The sequence below is a fragment of the Rhipicephalus microplus genome, chromosome 4 (genome assembly GCF_043290135.1).
Source record: "Rhipicephalus microplus isolate Deutch F79 chromosome 4, USDA_Rmic, whole genome shotgun sequence".
Taxonomy (NCBI): domain Eukaryota; kingdom Metazoa; phylum Arthropoda; class Arachnida; order Ixodida; family Ixodidae; genus Rhipicephalus; species Rhipicephalus microplus.
The window spans coordinates 114328648-114342864 of record NC_134703.1 but is presented as its reverse complement, the minus strand read 5'-3'; the positions used below and the strand labels follow the sequence as shown (position 1 = coordinate 114342864).

Genomic DNA, 14217 nt, shown 5'->3' with positions numbered 1-14217 from the left:
TAGGCCTATTGCACTTACAAGCTGCTTGTGCAAAGTATTCGAAAAAATGATTAACTGCCGACTTGTACATATCCTTGAAACAAACAATTTGCTCGACCCATTTCAGTGCGGGTTTCGAGAAAGTAGATCCACCACAGACCACCTTGTTCGTATCGAGGCACAGATCAGAGACGCCTTTGTCCATAAACAATATTTTCTCTCTGTGTTCCTCGATATCGAAAAGGCGTATGATACAACATGGCGTGTCGGAATTCTAAGAGACCTGTCCCACCTTGGTGTGCGCGGAAGAATGTTTCATATAATCGAAAGTTACCTGTCAAACCGGACATTCCGTGTCCGTCTGGGCAGTGTGCTCTCTCAAACATTTGTCCAGGAAACAGGCGTGCCACAAGGTGGCGTGCTTAGTTGCACACTTTTTATTATCAAAATGAATTCTTTGCACTTGTCCATTCCCCGCAATATGTTCTATTGTACATATGTCGACGACGTTCAGCTTGGCTTCAAGTCATACAACTTGGCCATGTGTGAGCGGCAGGTTCAGCTGGGTTTAAATAAGGTCTCTAAATGGGCAGATGAAAACGGATTTCGACTTAACCCACAAAAAAGCACGTGTGTCTTGTTCTCTCGAAAGAGAGGCATGCACTCGGAACCTGACATTCGACTGAACGGGCAACGTATGTCCGTCAAAGCCGAGCATAAATTCTTAGGCTTAATCATGGACAACAAGTTGACCTTCGTACCGTACATCAAGTATTTAAATACAAAATGTTTAAAAGCCATGAATGTTATAAAAGTGTTGTCACGTACTACGTGGGGTAGTGATAGGCAATGCCTCATGAACCTCTATAAAAGCCTCATTCGCACCCGCTTAGATTATGGGGCCGTTGTCTATCAGTCTGCTACTCAAAGTGCCTTGAAGATGCTGGACCCCGTGCACCATTTGGGCATCCGCCTTTCTACGGGTGCTTTTCGCACCAGCCCCGTAGAAAGCCTTTATGTTGAGTCAAATGAGTGGTCGCTTCATCTGCAAAGAACCTACATGTCCTTTGTATAGTTCCTTAAGGTGAAAGCAGACAAGAGGCACCCCTCATACTCTACTATTAATGACTTGTCGAGCTCCATTCTTTTTCAAAACAGGCCTTCAACGAGGCAGCCCTTCTCAGTTCGCCTGAAGGGTCTAGCTGAGGACACTGGAGTGTCACTCGAACACAGTTTAATCGCTCCTGTAGCATACCCGCCACCGTGGCAGTGGCAGACTATAGATTGCGATGTGTCTTTTTTAGAAGTTACTAAACATGCGCCTATTGCCCATATTCGAACATACTTCTTGGAACTTCAACACAAATACACACGTCATGAGTTTTTTACAGATGCCTCTAAGTCTAACTCCTCTGTGTCCTACGCTGCTGTTGGCCCTTCCTTTTCGGATGCTGGCCCTCTACATCCAGGCACAAGTATCTTCACAGCGGAAGCTTACGCGATACTTGTGGCAGCTAAACACATCAAACAATCACAAATACAAAAAGCAGTAATTTATACAGACTCCCTCAGTGTGGTAACGGCTCTGCACAGTCTTAAAAAAACAAAAAAACCCCGTCCTCGTTTCACTTTACTCCATTTTATGCACCCTCTACACACTCAACAGACATGTTGTTGTGTGCTGGGTGCCAGGGCACCGTGAGATTCAAGGCAACGTGATGGCGGATCAGCTTGCTGCATCCGCCCACGAAAGCACCGCCACTACACCGACATCAATCCCGGCCCTTGATCTTAAGCCGTCTCTCAAACGAAAACTCAGGGACTACTGGCAGAGCAAGTGAGATGCACACACACAAAACAAACTACACGTTATCAAGCCACACCTTGGCCATTGGCCACCAGTATCAAAATCACGTCTAACAGAGGTAACACTAACAAGACTCAGGATAGGACTCATATACACGACACACACACATCTTTTGCCCGGTGGTGATCCACCATTGTGTGATAAATGTGGTGAGGCATTAACAGTTCTTCACGTTTTAATTCAATGTAAACATTTAGACACTCTAAGAAGACAACACTTCCCACTATCCTACCGACAACATATACCTTTACACCCTGCAATGTTCGTCGGTAGGGAACCGCTTTTTAGTCACAAATCATTATTAGCGTTTTTAAAGAAAATTCATAATTTTCATATCATATACCCGGGCATACCGTAGCACAACCTCTCTAGAGAGGTTTTTGCTGCGGTGGCTACACAGGAAAGCACTTGCCTCACGGCCCTTGCACGCAAGGGTACTAACGTGTGAGGTACTTGTGCTAATGCCACACATGTCCACCATCGTTTTTCATTATCACCAACTTTTGTCACCTATTCACACCACACACACCTTTCACGGCATGGTCATGATTTTATTACTTGTATGTTTTTACCCGCTTTACTGCGAGAAATCTTATGGCCCTTATACAGCCGCTAATCACAACCATTGTCCACATTCCTGCCTCATGAACTGGCGCTCTTTGGCCATCAAATGGCCCTTGCGCCAAAAAACACCATATATCATCATCAGAATATTGCCCTCACATCAATTCATTTATTTTTTAAGTTTAAAATCCTTGTATACCTACTTTAAGTATAGCAAATTTTAAAAAGTAACATATCTTACGGGCTAACGCTTGCATTCTAATGAAAATCGAATTATGTTACTTTTCAAAGTTTTTGCCGCTTTCTTTGATACAAAAGAAATTGTATTTGCACAGGTTTGTTAGGTTGTGCAGATTCGTTATATTGTGCAGGTTTGTTAGGTCATGACCAATATGCACATTTTTTTATAATATGGGGCATATATGCTATTCGAATTTGATTTGAAATTATTCAACCAAAAGCGCTATTCGCTTTGAATTCACTTTGAACCTGAAATTCACTATTTGCACAAGCCTAATAATGAGCGTTTAAATACTTGTGATTTTTAAGTTGTCTTGGCAACTATGAAAGCCTAGGCTTCACGCTACAAGCTCACTTCACTGGCGCTTTGCCCATTCTAATCAGTCAAACACGATCCTGGTCTACAGGAACACTGAAGATGCCAGGAAAGGCCATTGGCACAATGCTAGCGCTGAGTAGGCTCCGCAAACAAATTACTGCGCGCATACCTTGGCACTGTGTGGTGGTTTTCTGTGTCCTTTCTTCATACTGCGGCGTACTGAGTCATCAGAAACTGCAGATATTGAGAGAAACTTTAACAAAGCAGTGCAGGACTTGGAAAACACTAATGAATGAATGTGCTTGCTTAAAGCTGGCAAATTAATAATAATGACTGACTAGCGGGAGAACCTGTCAAGAGGATCAGGTGTTTTTTAAACTTTATTTTGTATCAATACGAGGTGCAGGTAACAGGAACGCAGACAAAAAGTCACATATCAGCTTTACAATGTCTGTGAATTTCACTGACAATAGGCAGCAAATGTGTGAAATTGTTTGGAATACTGTACTACTCACTCCCTATGTTGTACATTTGCTGCTGAATCCAGGGCCAGTTGTTTAATGTAGAGATATCTAAAGGAATTTCAAAAGTAAATCTTTCATGAAAAAACTAAAGGTCAGTGGAACTAGTAATGTAAAATCTAGACGGTGAACTTTTCTTTTGGGGTGAGCAAAGTACCTACCTATATCAAGCTATGTGGCTGTGAATGAAAGCAGTAGCAACAGTAAATTTCAACTGCATGTAAACTTACATTCGTCCCTCTGTAACCCAGCTGCCAGAGGCTGCCATCCGAGATTTGATCGTGGCCACGATAGCCCTCAAGTACACCCAGTCCAACTCTGTCTGCTATGCGAAGGATGGACAGGTAGGTGCTTTTGTAATGAAGGTCGATTAACGAGTGTTTTATGTGAAAAGGGCAAATTGGCATTCGTTTCTTTAGAGCAGGAAGTTACCAAGGATATTTATGCGGATTTCTCAGAAAGGAGGATCGCTTGTTAGCCAAAAATTTTGTCCTGGTACATGATTTGAGGCCTGATCTATGACTTTTACGGTGCTGCCATCCTACCACCCGACGTAGCCAGTAGTCTCAGTTGATAGAGGCACTACTAACCCTTGTACCGCATCTGCTGGTGTAATTTTCTTCGTTCAGCGAACTGGGAGCGCAGAGAAAACACAAAGGACGAAGGGTGCTGGTGTAATGATTTGCTGAAAAGGTAGCTAAAGCAATCACCCTGGAAGGGTGTTGGTTCTGGGTTCCTATCCTGCGCCAGGATAAATTTTGCCCAATTACCTGTTCTTGGGCTTCCCTTGCTTTCCATGGATGCAATGCAGCCAAGCTTCAGTGTCAAGAGACAGGCATATGAAATGTGCTGTTCATTGGTAAATAGTACTGTAGAGGCTGCACCTTTTGCATTAGTTATGTGTGTGTTTAGATCTCTGATGTCCTTCTATATGTCAATGCATCATTCCTAAGGGACCTGAAATGTCGCATCCTTTTTGTAGGTTATTGGCATTGGTGCTGGCCAGCAGTCTCGAATTCACTGCACACGACTTGCGGGTGACAAGGCCAACAACTGGTGAGTCGAACTGTTACTGCAGTGCATGTGTAGAAGTGGATCAGTAAGTCGGAGATAAAAAAATTGTGTTGGACTTTGGCAGAAATATTAATATTCCTGTCTAACACCAGTGTCTTCTGCAGTCAGCAACTTTTCGTTTGTAGGCTTGTGAAAGTAGCGAATCGTGAATTCGAAGTGCATAGTCACTTTGGTTGAATAGAATCGGAGTAGTAAAGATCACTTATTACAGAAAAAAAAGAGGCATATTTGTCATATATGAAATAACCTGCACAATACTTTTTTTAATTGAAACAAAGCCTGTGCAAATGCTGCATATTCAAACCTATATAAAGTATTGAATCGACATGATCAATCGACAGATTTATTTAACTCTAAAAGGACGCTAAAGGCAAGTGTTAAGTCGATATTGATTGTTAAATTGGCAGTTCAAAACATTGTATTGCTAGCTTTGTGCCAATGAAGTGCTTATTTTAAAATACAGTCATGTTTTAATGGTTCACATCGCATTAGCGCACTTCAAATCACCCGTGTCCGAAAGCAGTCCTTTAGATGTCACTATTACGGTGCCCAACATTGCCTTTACTACGCTTCCGCCTACACCAGTAGCAGCAGAGCGAAAGTAGTGGGAGTTACAGTAGCATCAACGGCCATTGAACAATCTTCTGCAATTTCGGAGGTCAAGGTTCTGCATGCTTGGTGCAACTGGGCCCCGCTAGATGGCACCACCTATCCAGCCTAACCAGCCAAAAACTGAACTTTTAAACCACTCATGCAATTGATTGATATGTGGTGTTTAACATCCCAAAACCACCATATGATTATGAAAGACGCCTTAGTGGAGGGCTCCGGGAATTTCGACCACCTGGGGTTCTTTAATATGCACCCAAATCTGAGCACACGGGCCTACAACTTTATCGCCTCCACCGATAATACAGCCATCACAGCCGGGATTCAATCCTGCGACCTGCGAGTCAGCAGCCGAGTACCTTAGCCACTAGACAACCGCAGCGGGGCCACTTGTGCCACTCTGCACAGTAACATCGGGCTGTTCTTTTTTTCTATAGATCAAACAGAAACGAACAAGCATCATATTATATTACATCTCTTGATGCACAAAAAGTCTTTTTTTGCACCTAGTTTGATTACTAGTACTTAATTGTAGGCGACACTCTCATGTCATCGGGATAATTTTGTAAATGTCCCACTCGTGGTGCATGTTGTGTGATACACTTGGCGGTAAGTTAGGCACTGCTGTTGATAATATTGCCATTTTAGATGCCAAATATTGAGCTTTCACTCTGGCATAAATTGTTGTTTTCCTTTAGTGTCCCTTTAAATTGGGGCTTTGTGATAATGCAGATTTTTTTTTTAAATAAGTGTTTTCATGGCTTGACATTCCTTTACTATGGTGAAACTATCCTCACAAGAGGTTGCATGTGAATTAATATACTTTTTAAGTGCTTTCACGACTTAGCACTCCTCTACTGCAGTGAAACCACCTCTAGTGGCGATTATGTATGGATTTTTATACATCAATTTGTTAATTTCGAATACTTCAAAATTTTCAATAATTTAAATTTAAATTGAAGCAAATTTGAATATTGTAATAACCGTTCAAACATTCAATGCATATGTAGATTCGCACAAGCCTATTCATTTGTAATTTAACCTTGCGTGGGAAATATCAATAGTGCTTGCCCTGGCCACACTGCGATTGATGCTGGTAACACGGTGTGATCGATTAACGCAAAGGTTGTTTAAGAACAGAACACTGAGCAGGGATGGTTGGAATGCAACTACCTAAGTGGAACATACAGTGTACCCTCAGAATGTAGTTAAGACGATGGAAAGCACTGTTTGTCATCTTTGCTAATTCTCTGTTGAATCGTTTTGTTGCGCTTCACTGGTGAAAAGGTTTGTACATCTGTGTACATTTGCGATCGTTAACGTATACATGTTCGTATAGAGCAAGCGCTTCATGGAAATTCATTGATAAAAATTGATATCAAACAGCTGTTTCATATAGTGCAAGATAGCTCTGAGGTATTAGACACAAACCTCATTATAACAAAACTGCATCTTGCACAAAATAAGCTTGTTATATCTGTGCATTATGTAGTTATAAAGGTTTATTACTAAGACTACTATCTATTGCAAGGCTATTCTTAATTTACTTGGTTATAACCAATATTTTATTATATCAGAGTTTTGTATATTGAGGTTTGAGTGTATTGAACATTAGACTTCTTTTTTTTTCCTAATGTACTCAATATGACGGATGGCACAGCCAGTTTCACATCATACATCTAGAACAGGGACAATTAATTTCATATGTATAACACTTGTCGGTTCTGTTTTTGTTGGTCGAGTGTATATATTTGGAAGCATATTGCTGCCGCCTCGTGCACTTAATGGGCAGAAGAGCTACAACTTTTATTTTGTTATCCTTAACATTCCCACGCTGTGGTGGTGGCAGAAAAAAGAGAGCGTAGAAGTTAGTGGCTGCTGTGGCTGAGTAAACGGTCGTTTGCTTCAAGTTTCTGTTCGTCGTTTCCTGTCGTGACAATACAGTCGAACTCCGCTACAACAAACGCCGCTTCAACGAAATTTCCGCTAAAACGAAAAATTCACAATTCTCCGTCAGAAGTCCGTAAGAGTCGATGCATAAGTATTGTCGCCACAACGAACACTTTTTCTTTGAACATCCCGCTTCAACAAAATTTTACGATGCAATTCCAGGCTCAGATACTTATTGCTATGCAGTAAACCCAATCTTTAACATTTTGATCCATTTTCAGAGCCTGAAAATGTGTCAACAAAGTCTAAAACACGTGTTGGCACCACCAGATACTGCCGCTATATTGCCGCTGTTCGGCAAGCACTGGGCACCGCCATTGCTCGATAGTGATGGCAGTGAGACAGCCCTGCTTTTGTTTTTTGCCACTGGCTTGCTTTTGAGCCGCTGACAATCCGAAACTGAAGCTCAGTCGCTCAGGTCGTGTTTTCGTTCTTGCAGCTGCTGGGTGCAACAGCGGCACGATGCCTTTTCAGATTCCGATGCTTATCATTTGTTTGCGTTTGGTCACTGTGGTAGCTAATCAGAGCGGCTGTTCCTCTGCAATATCAACAAAATCAGCTAGCCATGAGTAATGGATGATAAGTAGTAGTAGTAGTACAAAACTTTCTTATATACATAATCCAGACAGGCTTGAACTCCAGTGCCCGAGGAATATACGGGGTGGAGAGCGAAGTCTGTCCAGCAGGGTGGTGCCCCTATTCCAGGGCCCCACTGGCGCGAGCCATCCGTTCAGCTCTGTGGATCGGTCGCAGTTGATCCACTAGGGCTGGGCTAGACAGCAGCGCCTCCCATTCCTCCCACGTGCCAGTGGTGTCGTGTTCTTCATCGTGCTCTGCACACTCCCACGTGATGTTAAAGAGTGTTGGGGTGGCCCCACACTACAGGCATATACCTCTGTACGCCGTGGGGTAGACCAGGTGAAGAGTGTGCAGGTTTATGTAAGTGTTAGTCTGTATTCTTCTTAGTGCTGTTGCCTCCGTAGCGCTGAGCTTGCTATGAGGACGTGGATACAGCTGCCTATTTTCTCTGTAGTACCTTAAAATCGTTGCAAAACAAGGGTCCAGGGGCGTAGGGTCATCACTTGCATTGGCTTGAGTGGCTCGGTGATTTGTAAAGCCTCAAGCTGCCTCGTCCGTGCGCAGGTTCCCTGTCACACCATCGTGCCCCGGTGCCCAAGTCACAGCCTGTACGTATTTCACTGTGGGGTCCCATCCTGTCCCAACCAATATACGGAGCGCCTGTGCTCCAATTTTGCCCTTTAGATAGTTTCTGCAAGCTTTTTGCGAATCTGTAATGATTGTTAATGGAGCGTTTCGCGTCCATCCCTTTTTTATTGCGAGTGCTATGGCAACCTCTTCTGCTTGTGTTGTCGACGCCTGATCTATTGAAGCGCAGGCTGTAATTTTCCCTCTATGGTCGGTGACTACACACACATATCTCTTTGCATTGGTCTGATAAGGCGCGGCGTCAGTGAATCTGGCCGTGTTCAAAAATCTTGCCATTTTGTCAATGTAGTCAGCCCTTGCCTTTCTTCTTCCAGCATGCAGAGTAGGATCCATGTTGCTTGCTATTGGCAATACGGTGTACCATTCTCTAAGTTCGCTTGGTACTTCTTTAGTTTCTTGGTGTGTTTGTAATAAAGTATCGCGCCCTAGTTTTGTTAGGACTGCTCTTCCTGTTGGGGTCTGGAGAAGGCGATTTTCTTGCGCTAGTAATTGGGCCTCGGATAATTCTTCAATTGTGTTATGAAGACCAAGCGCCAGTAGCTTGTCGTTTGAAGTATTCCGCGGTAATCTCAGGGCTGTCTTGTAGGCCATTCTAATTATTTGGTTTGCTTTTTCCTTCTCTTCCCTGTTCATAATTTGATACGGAAGCGAGTATGTAATGCGACTGATGATGAGGCTTTTGACCAATTTTAAGGTATCTTGTTCTCTCATGTCTTTATGGTTGTTTGTTATTCGCGAGATCATGTGTGAGATCTGCTGTACTGATGTTTTGAGTTGATTTAGTGTGTGCAGACATCTCTGATTTGCTTGAAGCCACATTCCTAGTATGCGTACGGTATCTTTCTCCGGAATGACATTTCCGTCAAGCTTGACTTCCAGCTTTAGATTCGGGTCGATCCTCCGTGCTTTTCTCTTCGTGAAGCGAATGAGCTCAGACTTTTTGGCTGAGCACTGAAGACTCCGTATCCTTGCGTACTCTTCTATGGTGCTAGCTGCCTGTTGTAACCTATCTTCTTTCTCTGCTAGGCTGCCTGTGGTTGTCCATACCGTAATATTGTCTGCATATATCTCATGTTGTAATGGATGATAAGAATGACATAGAATAATGCAAAAAGTCACCGCTCCACGATACCCTGCCTCCATCTCGGCATTGTCGGATACTTTTGACGGCGAACAGCTGCTGGTGTTTACGTGTTAAAGCAATTGTTTGGTTTGTTGGTTTTAGACGTTGCTTCAGCGTGCTTTTCACCATGGCCTCGCGATGCATGGGTGAGAATCACGTTGTGACACTTCTGGGAAAAAATAGGAAGCCGCGGATATTTTTTGAATTTTGAGAATAAAGGTTCCTTTGTTTTGCTAGCTCAGATCAGTGATATTTTTTTTCTGTTTCGCCACAACGCAATTTTTTCCGCGCCTTGTCAGTTTAGTAGTAGCGGGGTTCGACTGTATTGAATCTCTGCCTAGGATGAAATGAGTGCTTTCAGAGGCACAAAGTGATTGCAGATACTAAACTGTGTACGTTAAGATGAAGACCATTTTTGAGCATGGCTTATTTAAACATTAGTCCGGCCACATTAGTTGGGTTGTGTGGCTATGTAGAATGTGTACATTGTTACATTGTTAGATAATTTCTAACATAGTAGCTGATAAAGGGCTGTTTACTTAACATAATTTTTTTTCATATGTTGGGGTCTACCAAATGCAGCTCAATAAAATTAAATATTTGAAATCAACAGGTGGCTGAGGCAGCACCCCAACATCAAGAGCATGGTCTTCAGGAAAGGTGTCAAGCGTGCCGAGATCTCCAACATTATTGACGTCTACGTTGGCGGCGTCTTTGGAGAGGCATGTGTTTTTGTTCTTTCTTTTGCACTGTGTTCTCGTGGAGTACTGCAATATACACAATTGTTTTATCGTGTGATGCTTTGCTTGTCATCGCTTAGGACATGCCTCTGGAGCAGTACCAGAACTCTGTGGAGAATCCTGTGCCCCAGCTGACTGAGGTGAGTTTTCTGATCATTGAGATAAGCAGCGTCACAGCGCCGACTCTCGTTACGGCCAATCTCACCTGAAGATGTATTTGTCATGCGTAGCGTTCATTGTAATATACTTTTGTATTTGTGACCTAATGAATGGCAAGAAAGGCTAACCTCTTTATTTTTTTTAGTAGAGTATCTTAATGTAACCTAATATGGGGGCCTTAACGTGCTTAGAGTTTTTTCATATGCATACTCTATTTGCCTGATTTATAATCTTGTTTTTGTAATGTGTGTGTATATCTTTCTACGCTTTTGGTTAAAACGTAAGTTTCTAGTAGCGCGTCGTCCTGTATCCTTTGTGCCTGTGTGTTGTGGCTTTTTTTTTTTCGTGCTTTTCTCAAACATTAAATTGCACGAACTCGCCCAACTGTCCCTGCTAGCTTCAAGCAGTGCTTGCATAAACATGGTCCTTAGATATTTCACTTTCTTTCGAATGCTTAATTCTTTGCGGTCTGGAACCTTTACTCACCTTCCATCCCTTGTAATGGGGGGGAAAAAATCAAGAAAAAGAACCAACACATAATGCAAGAGAAAAAGCGCATGTGAAACAACCATCAAACAGCTCGTCAAGCAGTGCCCAACCACAAGCTGCTGCGTCATGTTGCATTGTTGATAGTGATCAGCAAAGGGTTTATGAATTTAAAATTAAATGCTGTGGCTGGTGCTTTGGAAATGGACTTTTCATCTCTTGTTTTTTTTCTTCTTTACAACAGGCGGAAAAGAAGGCCTGGATTGCGAAGTTGTCTGGCGTGGCCCTCAGTTCAGATGCTTTCTTCCCATTCAGAGACAACATTGACAGGGCACGTCAGGTAATAGTCATCTATCATGCTTTCAGTAAGTTCTGAATGAACTGGTGGGTGAGTGGGTAGAGTAACATTCAGGTGGCACTTTGGTGTGCTACTTCTCCGTACAGTTCATAGATGGTAGCATTTTGCTTGTCAAGAGTGCAAAGCTTAGCTTATTACTATGGTGTGTATGTGCTTATAAACTGGCTTATAAACTGGCATATCTTGCTAGTGCGCTGGATGATATTGGTGTTGGAGGTAGGATTTTCCTTGTGTGTCTTTTTTCTTTTTTTTCTTTATGTGTGAATTCCTGTGTGAGCTACCTTTGTGCACTTTTACCGACGTCAGTTTCGTCCCGGAAATTCAGTAAACTTTCGGTGGACCCCACAGTGAACCACTTTCATGTTAAAAGTTCACACGTATATGATAACACACTGTGCGCTGCTCTGTGTGAACTCCTCGAGCCTCAATATGATCGAAATCCTAAGCAGTATAGACAGCGTAGTTAGAGTAAGGCTAACTTCAGGAGGGCACTGAGATTTGTTCGTCGTAAGAAAAAGGCTGTGGAAGTCACGAGGAGCATTGATTAAAGGTGTTCCTTAGAGCCAGCACTTTCATTTTTTCATGCAGGAGTTTAAGGTCTCACTGATTAGCCCTAAGCATAACTTTTAAGCTCCACACTCTTTGTGGGGTCTTTAGAGAAGGCCATACACAAGAAAGTGTAGTACGGCATTGATACCTCGGTGTACGAGCTTAAGTTGTGCACACAAGATTCCTACTTGTAAAAGCTTTTGCTAAACTATGAATGTCTTCGTTAAATGTGCTCTGTGCTGGCCTCTACTGCCTGCTGATGAATTCTTGTAGTACTTCAGGTAGACGAGGCTGTTAGCACAGCGCATTTCAGGTAGCACTAACTTGTATTCCTTCTGCATATTCAACATTGTCGGGGCCAATGCAAGACAGGTGGCTCAATCACTGTGTGCATGGATGTTTTCAGAGTGGTGTGCAGTACATTGTCAGCCCTGGAGGTTCCACCAACGATCAGGGAGTTGTGGAGGCATGTGACGAGTATGGAATCACTTTGGTACACAGTGGTCTACGCCTGTTCCACCACTGAGCAGAGGTGTAGGTGGCCAGAGTATCGACCGCCAGCTAGGCTAAGTCTTCTGGTGTCTGTCCGAATCGTTCATTGGGAATTTGCTGTGGATGCAAACAAAAAATGTTGTGCAGCATTATACACACTGTGCACTCGTCTTCAGATCATGCAAGTATGCGGTGTACATAAATTTTTTGGATATGAAACCCGAGAATAAACATTTTGCAAATTTGTTTGTGTTGGGTGCATTATTCTCTTCTGAAAGCAACTGTGAGAATACAAGCCAAAGAAAGTTGAATTGTGCTTTTCTATTTTCTTCTCGTATACCTGCTAAGAGCAGCAGCGGCCTAGATCATGCGTTCGAGTGCAAACACCAATGTGTGGAATGCACACCATTTTTCCTGTTCAATTGTCAGGTGGCATTCACCAATTTCTGTCATGGATTACTACTGGTGAGTAACTATATATTGTTGGTATGCTGATTGAAGCTGAAGAGTTGAGCGCAGGATAGGCCTCTTTTGCAGTTTCATCATTCTTATTGTATAGTAAACGGCCCACTGCATAGCTGAGTTGGCTCAAACAGTCGTCTGTTTGTGCATCAGTTTAATTAAGGTAAGCAAATATGTGGCATACGCATGTACACAAAAAATTCAGTAGATGCCATGTACCTTGAAAGTTGATGTTAAGCGAAGCATGTGGATGCAAGGTGAATGTGTGTATGTTTTTTTTATTAAGCGAGTCTTTGTGAAGTGGCGCTCAATATATGTACAAGTGCACACACACGCATATGTTAAACAGCTTATGGTTTGTATTAGCAGTAATTGTTTGCGATTGTGTAACGATGCTGATAGCAACATGGATATCAGAAACACCAGAAGTGGTAAGCTTATATAAAGAATTGGTGTTTGCTCTGGGAATCGCGAGGATAGTAGCTCTCAACACTGCTACACAAATGAACCCCAGGCGATGGTGCCTAACTGCAATTGACGTTGATCCTACATGACTGCCGTATCATATGAGTAAATATGTAATGTTTATAAAATTTTATAGCCAGTACTGAAACTAGAGTTGACGTTCCACGAACATTAGGGTCTATGTATTTGCAAAGCATATAATTCTGAGACCTGGCATGGCTCTGTGGTAGAATACTTCATTGCCATGCAGAATGCTAGGGTTCGTTTCCTGCTGAGGCACTCATTTATTTTTTGCATTCGTACGGTCAACGCGGCCTATGTTAGCGTTAACGCTCAAGCATTAAAATTACTCATGTGTGTTCTCGCCGTTCCTGGGTGTAAAATGTCGATCACCAGTGGCACATATGTGCCCTTGGGTATGTGCCACTGTTTCCTGGACAATGCTTAATGTCATACGCGAAAAGATTCTGTTACTACTCTTGTCATGAACAGTGTGGCGTATTCATCAAGTTATTTTACCCTTCTGTACTAGATAGATAGGTAGAGAGATAGATGCCCAAAGTGCTTGTAGTACGCCAAGAAATGCTTCGCATTTAAAAGGTCTGCATTGCATGTTTGTGCATACTTAGGTGACATATTGTGTCTCGAACATGTGTTGCCTTGCAGTAGAGATGGCCGTGCAATCTTGAATTTATTAGAAAATATGCAGAGACAAAAAAGTTGTGCTGTGGGGCTCCCAACTGTTTGAGTGTTGAACTGTCAAAAGTCCGGTGAAATATTCTGGTGAAATATTCAGGATGGTAACGTTTCTATTGCATGCAACTTATATGCAAGCTTACAGTTTGATAAACCTGGTAATAACATTTTCTTTATTCTGAGAGGCAGAAAGAAGGCTGTACGAAAAGGCAGTTTTGTTTGCCTTTTAATAAAGTCGATTATTATTATTATTATTTTTAGTAGTAGTAGTAGTAGTAGTAGTAGTAGTAGTAGTAGTAGTAGTAGTAGTAGTATTGTTGTTGTTTAAAAAACATTG

At 42.4% G+C, this 14217-nt stretch overlaps 1 protein-coding gene across 1 annotated transcript in view; it reads left to right on the top strand.

The window, feature by feature from the left end:
• The window catches only part of LOC119172295 (bifunctional purine biosynthesis protein ATIC), a 60435-nt gene extending 47930 nt beyond the window's left edge, over positions 1-12505 (top strand). Inside the window, exons 14-19 of the mRNA XM_075893540.1 lie at positions 3742-3834; positions 4473-4546; positions 10087-10195; positions 10294-10353; positions 11103-11198; positions 12172-12505. Of these exons, the coding sequence (XP_075749655.1) occupies positions 3742-3834; positions 4473-4546; positions 10087-10195; positions 10294-10353; positions 11103-11198; positions 12172-12291 (552 nt within the window). The 3' untranslated portion in view covers positions 12292-12505. The remainder of the gene's footprint in view (positions 1-3741; positions 3835-4472; positions 4547-10086; positions 10196-10293; positions 10354-11102; positions 11199-12171) is intronic.
• The last annotated feature ends 1712 nt before the right edge of the window (positions 12506-14217 follow it).